Here is a 10708-nt window from a genome sequence, read left to right on the forward strand (position 1 = left end):
GCAGCGCGTACACTTACAGGCCGTACCTACAGTTATCTCCATCGTCTGAGAGTTTGTCGGCAGAGAAAATGATCCAGTGCGTGCAGGGGATGCTGTATCTGTCGGTTCTGGTGGCGTTTGCCGCCTGTAACGCTCCCCCGGTGCCGTTAGACGACATCTTCATTGAGAAAACTTTCGTGCCAGAGCAGTGTGCGCGCGCGGTCAAAGTAGGGGATTATGTCAGGTATCACTACATTGGCACGTTTCCGGACGGCAAGAAGTTCGACTCCAGGTGAGTATCACGCACAGAATGAACGTATTGTCACTTTGTTCTCTCCGTGCAGAGCAGACCGGGCTGCACCACCGTGTGAACAGCGTGCGCGATGCGTAAAAGTGCGCGTTTAGTGGTTCGTCCCTGTTAGCCACGCAGGCAGGCGGACTGAGCCCTGCATCCATATTTGCGTAATCCAAGGGCTCCAAAACCTTTTCATATCAACGACCCCCACAGGGATTACACAAAGGACCCCAATTTACTGAGAAGTTTTGCCATCAGATTAGACTTCACAAATTAATATTAGCCCACTGGATCACACTAGATTCTTTGAAACCTGTAGACCAAGTGTGCTTTATATTGAACCTGCTTCCAGGTGTTTGGTAATTTAAATAACTGCACATTTGTTAAGGAATTTGAACTACTAAAGTGCAGTATCAATAAGACGGGCCCTGCAGTATTAGCAAGTTTTTGGCCCGGTCTTGTAGAGGGGCCCTGTGCTCACATACAGTTTAAATAAAGTCCTTCTAATCTGTATGTGTACCTGTATGACATGACAGGCTGTAGAGATGGTGAAACTTTAGTCCAGGCACAAAATGACAGTGTAAAAATAAAAGTGTGATTTGCATGAGACACTATAATAAGATCTGGGTGCATTCACTCACTCTTAAGTCCCTTTTGATGAATCTGATCCCTGGCCAGTGTGACATCTTGTGAGTTTTCTTCTCTTCCTCACAGGTATATATAAGTAAGTGTGTATCTGTTTCAGTTATGACCGTGGCAGCACCTACAACGTGTTTGTTGGGAAGAAGCAGCTGATCCAAGGGATGGACAAAGCTCTGGTGGGGATGTGTGTCAACGAAAGAAGTCTGGTCAAGATCCCACCTCACCTCGCCTACGGAAAACAGGGATATGGTGTGTATTTTAAACTTCCTGCCATATTAACTCACCCCTGTCTCGCATCATGACACTGACTGACAATAAAAGTTCTCTACCAAGTTTTAGGACAGGCCAGAGTTTAACCACTGGGGAGTTATTATAAACACGCAGATGAGTGAGCACACAGCTGGCACTGCTCACCATAACAATGAGAGAATTTTGGTGGGACTTTGGCAGAAAGCATAAGGGACAAAAATGACAGAGTAAAGTACCATAATGTGTTGTATTAGAGTCGGCCGAAGCAGAGAGGAAGTGGGCTGCTCCCAAGCATCCATGTTGAATGATGTCAGAGGGACATCACAAACCAGGAAGCAGGTCAGAGGAAGCTGCCGTGGGTCAAGACTTTCAGCTGTTAGTGCCCGCTCTGCAAATGCCAGAACATCAGCAGCAGGCAGATAAACTTTGTAGGTCTTGATCTGTACATGAATATAAATTAATCGGGGGCCAGACCGTCCACCATGGAGAGAAAATGTTACTATATGTGCATGTGATTGTTGTGATGAGAAGAAAAATGTCGAGGCTCTGTTTACATGTAGAAACCGGACCGTCAGTGTGTGTATTTGTGTGTGTGTGCATGAGTGAATAGTTAGGTAATGGGAAAGAGAGGGGGGCATGTGTGGACAGGTAAAAGCAGAGGCCGCGTCCTCTACCACCAGTCTGTATTAGAGGGAACATCAGAGAGAAAGAAGAAAATTCAGAGGTGAGATTTTGGGGGAGGTCGACAGAGATTTCCACCGGAAGGAGAACCTGCCAGCTCATCAGTAGTTTTCAGCAGTTTAATGAACGTCTTTCCAAACATATCAGCTCCAAAGCATTAATTCTCTATTAATCTGTAGATAACCTACTTGCAAGGTACATGGAGAAGGGAAGGTAGTCTTAAAAACAACACTATAAACTATATTTAAAGATCAGTGAGTTTCAGCTTGTGGCCTTTATCAGGGCCAACATACAACACTTTATAAGGAAGATGATAATAAATATTTAAGCTGAAAAGCGTTTCATTGGAGTTTGGACCCTTTTTAGAATTTTACCCAGCAAGACCTTAAAAGTTATTGAAAAGTCCTTTACATGATTTCCAGGTGAGTGTGGGAGTCCTATTGTTCAAAACTATATGCCAAAGCAATCTTAATCTTAATGTGACCTGAATATGGTTTCTCAAACAGTGGCAGCTTGTGGTCAGAGTGTAAACAAGAATACAGAGAGGAATGAGCAGGGAGGGAGCGCAGAGAAAACAGCTGAGAATGCAGAGATTCATATGTGATTGTAAACGTGAGACAGCAAGAGACAGAAAAACTGACAATTATTGTCATTATCGATTCATCTATGGATTCTTTCCTTGATTCATCAAGTCATCGTTATGTCTATAAAATTTCAGAAAGTACTGAAAAATGGCAAATGATGATTTCCCAGAGCTAAACGATTATCCACGTGGTTTCTGGTTAATATTTCGGAATCATTGGTTTATTAACTCATTGTTTCAGCTGTACTGGACAGTGAACCACAATATATTGAATTACTGACAGTATGAACCCCTTACTGACCCAAATTTAACCATAATAATCAATCAGCCAACAACTATTCACATATATATATAACATAAAAGGACAAAGGTATCAAGAGCCATCATGACAAATGAAATACCTGCATTGTCTTTGATTCTTTAATCTCATAATTTAGCTTGATACACACTTTAAGTCGTACTGTCAAGACCTACAGTAGTGTGAGAGCGAGATTAGAAAGTTTTCTGTTTGAAAACGAAGGACTTGCTTTCCTCCCCTCTTCAGGTGACATCATCCCTCCCGACTCCATCCTCCACTTTGACGTCCTGCTGCTCGATGTGTGGAACCCGGAGGACGGCGTCCAAACCAACACCTACCACACGCCCTCCGTCTGCTCCAGAAAGGTGGAGGTGTCGGACTACATTCGCTACCACTATAATGGCACCCTGCTGGACGGGACGCTGTTTGATTCCAGGTTTGTTCTGTATAATCCCTCAATCACAACAAAATGCACCCACACACAAATATGTAACCTCTCTGCTCCGTCCTTCGCTGTAGCCACACCCGTATGCGTACCTATGACACTTACGTTGGGATTGGGTGGCTGATCGCCGGTATGGATCAGGGCCTCCTAGGAATGTGTGTTGGAGAGAGACGCATCATCACGATGCCACCGTCACTTGGATATGGAGAGAATGGAGATGGTGAGTATTAATAATTTCTTTATTATTTGTTTCCTGAGTCTGATTACATTTCTTTGAGTGACTTCAAGCCCTGAAAAGCTTCCCGTCCTCTGAGAATTGATGAGAGATTGACGATTACAGTGCAAAGCAACATGTGCTGTAGTTGCACACTTCAGGCATAAGGTGGCAGTACATCACACACACGCACACACATGCAGTTAAACTATACATCTCATCTTGTTTCACCTTCTCAGTCTTGTCAGAGATGGAGAATGTAGACTTCTTCTTTTCCCAAACCGTAACCCTGATCAATTCCTTTGCAAAAACTGCAACTTTTTACATCCTCTTAAGTTATAAACATTGACAGACATAATTTTCATGATACATTTTCCTTCATTTTCCAGCCAAATGCACTTTTCTAAATTAGGTGGTAGTATAATTCCTCTAGTCCAATTTGCATCTTGCTCACCAGACACTGACTAATCTCAGAAATTAAATCAGGAAGAGACTTTGTGACTTTCTGGTGGAGAGTTTGATTTGTACAACAAAAATGATGCTAAGGTCAGCCGCCAGTTAGCTTAGCTTAGCACAAAAACTGGAAAAGGCTAGCTTGGCTTTCCGCCTACCAGCTTGTCTAAAGCTCAGTAATTAACAAGTTGTGTCTTTTTTTGTTAATCTGTACAAAACCAGGAGTGTTTTATGGGGGGTCATGTGCCGAACTATTTCCTTCGCTGGGATCAGTAACTTCCTGGAATCTCAGCTGGTTGCACACAACCTCATATAAAACGACTAATTGTTGTTTTTGTACTGATTAAACAAACAACATATACTGTGTTAATTAGTGAGCTTTAGAGATGCTGGCAGATGGGTTTTGTTATCTTTGGACAGATCCACCTCTTTCCAGTTGTTACGCCAAGCTAAGCTAAGCTAACAGACAGCTGGCTGTAGCTTCATATTTACTATAAAGATGTAAGAGTAGCGTTGATCTTCTCATCTAACTCTCCAACAGAAAGGGAATAAACGTGTTTCCCAAAATATTGAAGTATTCCTTTGACAGGTTGTTACCACAAAAAAGACGCTTTTTATCTGTACTGGAGTCTGAAGGTTTTGACAAAAATGTCTTTATAAATGAAAAATGAATTAATTTTTTTAAATAACCCCCAACAATAAAAAAAAACCCAATATAATCACATCCAGTAGGAGGGAAAGTTTAAAACTACATTTAACCAACATTTAAATTAGGCCTTCCATTTTAGTGCCAAATGAAAATAACAATAATAATACATAAACAATATAAATAAATGTTTCTTTGCTTTGAAATGTTCACATCATATTTTAATGATTTGTGCTGAAAGTTCTGGATTCTGGTCATGGTTAGAAGAAGAATGATGAAGAGTATTTCTGTAGTTCATCTCATCATCAGTCCTTTATCTCCATACCTGCCTCCCTTCTTGTCCTCAACCTTTCTTCGTCTTCTCCCTTCCAGGAAGCGACATCCCAGGACAGGCATCTCTGGTGTTTGATGTTGTACTTCTGGACCTCCACAACCCCAGAGATGGGATTGCAGTGACCAATCAGAAGGTGCCCGAGTCCTGCACAAGGAAGTCCGTCTCTGGAGACTTTGTACGCTACCACTACAATGGCAGCCTCCTCGATGGAACATTTTTTGATTCCAGGTATGAGTCAATGTTTAATAAGCATCATGTTAACCACACAGAAATGAATGTTTAGTGTCTGTTGTTCCTCAAGTAGCCACAGCGAGGCAACATCTCTCTGTGCACTGAAGTAGACGTATTGCGAGAGGAAACGAAACTTAAAAACCACAAATGGAAATTTCCTGTTTCCTTTATATAAATCTACATCCTCTGTATAGTTGTGAAACTGCTTTCTTAGAAGACACTATATACCCTAAAAAAAAAGAAGAGAGAATTAAACTATAAATTAATCTTTAAAAGGTCTTTAAAAGTAATATTATTATCATTTATAATTATGTTTGTCACTGTATAACTATCTATATATGCCAACTATACAATACACTTCAGTAGGCACTGGTTATAGCTTTAGACGATCTCTGTAAGGTTGACAGAAAATATCAAACACTTAGTTCCCTTTTTGAAGAAAAGGAAACTTTGCTTTGAAATGGTTCCTAGATGTCATAACCGAGCATCACACAGCACAGTTGTTAGACTTAATTTTAGCAAACTTTCCGTCGATCAACACGATATGTGAACACAATAGAGACTTCTAACAGTCAGGATGTGTGCTGTTTTCCACTGCAGGCGTAGGGTATCAGTTAGGCGCGGAAACCATGCGGCTTATTGTTGAACCACAAACCGCTGTTAGTGTTTCTTGCAGATTGAAAAGTGTGAATTATGATCTTGAGTGTCAAGACCTCCGTGTCGGTTTAGTTCAACTTAATTTGAACCGTTACTCACGAAAGCCCCCCATGGTAACCTTCCAGCCCCACACATTTTCTGTCTCTTCGATAATACTTTTGCCAAGAAAGTGAAGTTCTTGATATTCTAAATTGCCACCACACTGTATGTTTGTCTAAACAAAAAACACAAATGCAGCCTCCAAAACAAACAGCTGCCTGAAAGACAAGCACAGGATTGTTTTGGGGGGTAAGAGTTTCTCTGAACAGACTCATTTTGTATTGTCTTGACAATGATGCAATTCCACTCTGGCAAGAATATAACTTATCAGCCTTGGCCTCTCTCATTAGAAATGAGCAAACCCTCCCTAGTTCTCCCACAGGCCTTTTCAAGCTACATTCCCACGAGAAAACACAGCTTCTGTCAGAGGCACCTGTAGACAAGATTCAGAATGATCAAACACAGTAGAAATTAAACATGATTACATGTGCAATGTGTAGTATGTGTAAGTTGTAATTTCCCTCACAGTATCTTATAGTCATCTCTTTTAGGTGGTCAAGTGTTATTCTCTTGTGTCTGAAACACCTGTATATGTTATTAAATGACAACTGCGAGGAAAAAACCCAAACTGTATATTTAGTTCCTTTCTGTTCCACAGCTACTCTCGTAATCGTACCTATGACACCTATGTGGGTCGAGGGTACGTGATTGCCGGCATGGACGAGGGTCTGATTGGAGTCTGTGTGGGAGAGAAACGCACCATCACCATCCCCCCACATCTCGCCTATGGAGAGGAGGGCACAGGTGTGTGTGTGTTCAGTGTTTGCATACGCTTATCTGTACCATTTATACTCCTTTGTCTGCAGCCTTTTAGATTGTATTCTTTCTTTTTTCCCATTCCTGTGTCTCTCACAGGCTCTAAGATCCCCGGCTCAGCTGTGCTGGTGTTTGACATTCACATCATCGACTTCCACAACCCGTCAGACAGCACTGAGGTCACTGTCACTTACAAGCCAGAAGAGTGTGTTAAGCAAACCAAGAAGGGAGACTTTATCAAATATCACTACAACGCCTCTCTGATGGACGGCACGTCCATCGACTCCACGTGAGTAAACTTCTGTGAGACACTTTAAGGCCTTAACATCTGACACCCTTGTCTCTTCTCTCTACTTCACGACCTCGTTATTTCTCTTAATCTACAGCCTCATGTTATCTGTCTTTCCAGGCCGTATTTCTTCAGGTTACATCTTTCAACAAACATAGCTTTGCTCACTCGCGCAAACCTTAACACTAGATATGGATATAGTTGATATGCCGAGTACATTTTACTATTTCATAATACAAAGCACTTTTTAACTTCAACATAACACAATATGTGTGCTTGCTTAAGTGTGTGTTATTTCATATGTCTCTATTTGTTTCAGGTATAATTATGGAAAGACATACAACATTGTCCTGGGAGCCAATCAGGTCGTCCCAGGGATGGAGGACGGACTGATGGACATGTGTGTGGGAGAGAAAAGGCACCTTGTTATTCCTCCTCACCTGGGCTATGGGGAGAGAGGAGTCAGTAAGTCACGCACAACCACACAGAATGTCTTAACAGGTTCAAAAGAATTCACTGGAGATGATCAGAGTTCAATGCAATCGAGTTTATTCTTTAACAAGACATGAGTCCAGACACGGTGTCTGACACCATTATCTTTTGGAGTTTTCAGACTACATTTTTTAAAACCTTTATGATCTTCTGGTTACAAGTTACAACAAACATAATTAAACTTTTCATGCAAACCTAACATTAGATATGGATATAATTGATATGCTGAGTACATTGATTATCATTTACTATGTTTAATACAGATCACTGTTTAGTGAAAGTCTACTACAACATTAGTCTTGATTAGGGTTTGCATCAAACTACACATAGTGACAGACACATGTAATATAGAGCAGTTGTTCATGAAAAAATAGCAAAAATTTTGAAAAACATCCTGTTTTGCAATGTTAAAACTTCTATGCGTAGGAATTGAAAATGTCTGATGTCTGATTTTTCTACTTACAAAAACCTTTAATATTAATATATAATAATTTGCTGATTAAAGAAAACTCTCCGCTCTGTCTTAGATTAATGTATTAAATTATCTTGGCCAAGAGACAAAAGTCATACGGCATAAATAAAGTGATTCGTATTTAAACATGCAAATTCTTGGATTTACATCTAGATTTGGATCTGCAAACTACTCAATGCTTCCACTTGTAACTAACGGACAAACAGGCCAGAAAACCTCCTTAGTGGCGGTAACAATTTAATATTTAATATTGTGCGTGTGTGTGTGTAGCTGATGAAGTTCCAGGGAGCGCTGTGCTGGTGTTTGACATCGACCTGGTAGACATGGAGGAAGGACTTCCTGAAGGCTACATGTTCATCTGGAACGACGATGTGTCACCTGACCTCTTTGCCGAGATGGACAAAGACAAGAACGAGCAGGTGGAGCCCTCGGAGGTATGTGATAACCTTCTGTTACTGTAACATTTTTAACTTCTTTTTCTACCGTCCATGTATCCTTAATTTACCCTCTTCCATCCCTCCTTTGTCTCCATAGTTTACTGACTACATCATGCAGCAGGTGAATGAGGGTAAAGGCCGTCTGGCTCCTGGCTTCGATCCTTATCGCATCATCGAAAACATGTTCTCCAACCAGGACCGTGACGGAGACGGAAAGATCACAGAGGCAGAGTTCAAACTTAAAGCAGATGAAGCTGCCCCCCACGACGAGCTATGACGGGACTGAGTGTAAAACTCAGATCAGGGTGTAGGCTGAAGGGTCGGGGGGTGGGGGTTTATAATACATACATGTATGTGGGTGGTAGTGTAGAAAAAGAAGGGGCTGTATGTGTAAAGTAAGCAAGTGTGGAGTGATAAATGTGCTGAGAGATTTGTTTTTTTTTAATTTTGAAGACTTTGATGATGGTCAATGGGCGTCTCCTCTGAGAGCCAAATGAGTCTGAGAAGAAAGACGGAGGATTTAGGAATGAGACGTTTTTTAGAAATAAACATTGGAAAGAAAACAAATAATTTGAGGACTATAATGACAGTGAATTACTTTTTTTTTTTACCTCCTCTCCCGTCAAGTTCTTGTCTTGTTTTATGTGACATTTTTTTATTTTGAAGGGTACAAAAGCACTCCCGTGTGAGAGGGCAAACCAAGGCTCTGCATTCAACACTCCATGACTTTTATTGTTCTTAACATTTTGTGGTTATGCGTGAAACTTGGTTTTCTTTTCACTGGTTATCAGTCTTTCAGCAGCAATGAGTCGGCCGTCACTCACTGTAATATACTGTGATGGAGAGAAGTCACCGCTCATTTATGAAATCAAGTGATCATTTTAAGTGAGAGCTTTAAGTTAGAATGACATTTTATTTACATAGTTTACAGCTGACACCTTCCACTGTTTTACATTTCAATGTCAGGATGCCTTCTGTGTTTTCTGCTGTTCAAATCATCTGAAACGAACACTGAAAAGTCCCAAATCCTACAATGTTGTTGGGGCTTTCCAGTTGTTCAGTCAAGTTGTTCAATCGCTTTTGTTTTTTTTCTTCATTCAAATGTCAACACCTGATTGCAATTTAAGACTTTGTTTGTGTGTGTGTGTGTGTTAGAGATCGAGAGAGAGAGTGAGAAAAGTGTGTGTGAATGTTGTTTTTGTTTTACTTTATTATGGAGAATACTGAGGCTTGATGATGACGTCACGATGTCAACACAAAGTTTAATTTGATTAAATGACCTGACTTAGATATATCCCTAGATTGTGTCTGTCCTTGAATTTGTATGAGTGTCTCTGTTTGCTTTAGACACTTTTTAAACTTTTATTGCATGTACTCCAGCGATTTAGCATTGCCATTGTCATACTCACGGTGGACAGTTTAAAAAAGAGGATCAAAACTGATGCAGCAGAACCCGAGATAGCGTCTTTTTTTTGTTCTACACATTCTTCTTCCTTGTGAAAACCTGGCGCCTACATTACCCGCAATACAATTTAACTGCCGACAATTCAGTCTGAGATTCGAGTGTGCTATGCTAGTAGCAGCTAATGTTGCCTGGAGCCGCTAGCCTCAAGCAGAGATGAGGAGCGAGCTACAGAGGCCGATTGTTTTCATTTTGTAGGTTTTATAGAACTTTTTTCACATGTAAGTAGTACTCCCCAAGACCTGTAAACACACTCTGATGTGTAAAATGAATGGAGTTCAACTTTAACTCACAGTGGGACAACTCACAAATATAGAGGGGGATGATTAATGATCTTTAAAAGTGATTGCGCAGTGATTAAACCTTTAGTTTTTATAAATCTTGTAATAACTTGAAATGTAATGGTGAATGAGAATGGAAAACTCAAAGACATAATGAGCACACCGCCTACATGATGAAGGCCTTGAGGAAAGTTAGATAAGGCACCGGTGTACCAGTGAATTGGCTGTTGTTTGATAAATCAAACATGAGGCCAATTGTGTCTACAAACAAAAGATTTTCTATGAGAACTGAAGTCCCCTCATGCAGCCGGACTGTGTGTGTGTGTGCAGCTACTGGACACAGAGGGTTTAATGCTGAGTACATACTGAGAAAATATATTTATGTTTTAGCTAATTAACCATAACTACTAAATCATAAGCTAAAGTAAAACTATTTCCAACTTCCACAAAGAAGATTTTGCAATTTTGAAAGAAGCAAATAAAAAGACAGAGGTGCTTTTGATCTTAGGCATCTACTGTAGATTCAGCTCCAAACCATAGTTTGATAATGAATCACATTCATTGACTTATGGACCTTAAAGTATAATTCATCCTTGAAGTTCTCTGCTTTACTGTCTTTTATTACAGTGAAGTGGTTCCTAGATGTTATAACCGATTCCCCCACCCAATGCGGATATTACACTGAGTGACGGCTGTTCTACGACCTAACACTT

General features: G+C 40.6%; 1 protein-coding gene across 2 annotated transcripts; it reads left to right on the top strand.

Annotated features, from left to right (window-relative positions):
• Positions 1–9552, top strand: fkbp9 (FKBP prolyl isomerase 9). 2 transcript variants are annotated; one of them, XM_070921590.1, is made up of 11 exons: positions 1–271; positions 1020–1165; positions 2974–3163; positions 3247–3392; positions 4858–5047; positions 6405–6550; positions 6662–6851; positions 7171–7312; positions 7422–7431; positions 8095–8249; positions 8350–9552. In XM_070921590.1, the coding sequence occupies exons 1-11, from the start codon at positions 69–71 to the stop codon at positions 8527–8529; spliced, it is 1698 nt and encodes a 565-aa protein (XP_070777691.1). In that variant the 5' UTR covers positions 1–68; the 3' UTR covers positions 8530–9552. The 2 variants fall into 2 exon arrangements, with proteins under 2 accessions (XP_070777691.1, XP_070777690.1); XM_070921589.1 differs by lacking the exon at positions 7422–7431 and having other exon boundaries at positions 7171–7316; positions 8086–8249.
• The last annotated feature ends 1156 nt before the right edge of the window (positions 9553–10708 follow it).

Source organism: Enoplosus armatus, chromosome 16 (assembly GCF_043641665.1).
Source record: "Enoplosus armatus isolate fEnoArm2 chromosome 16, fEnoArm2.hap1, whole genome shotgun sequence".
NCBI classification, from domain to species: domain Eukaryota; kingdom Metazoa; phylum Chordata; class Actinopteri; order Centrarchiformes; family Enoplosidae; genus Enoplosus; species Enoplosus armatus.

Coding starts and splice junctions, on each gene's coding strand:
- fkbp9 (XM_070921589.1), top strand. CDS start 69: ATGATCCAGTGCGTGCAGGGGATGCTGTATCTGTCGGTTCTGGTGGCG. Junction 6,852..7,170: donor GGCACGTCCATCGACTCCAC/GTGAGTAAACTT, acceptor TATTTGTTTCAG/GTATAATTATGGAAAGACAT. Junction 7,317..8,085: donor CTATGGGGAGAGAGGAGTCA/GTAAGTCACGCA, acceptor GTGTGTGTGTAG/CTGATGAAGTTCCAGGGAGC.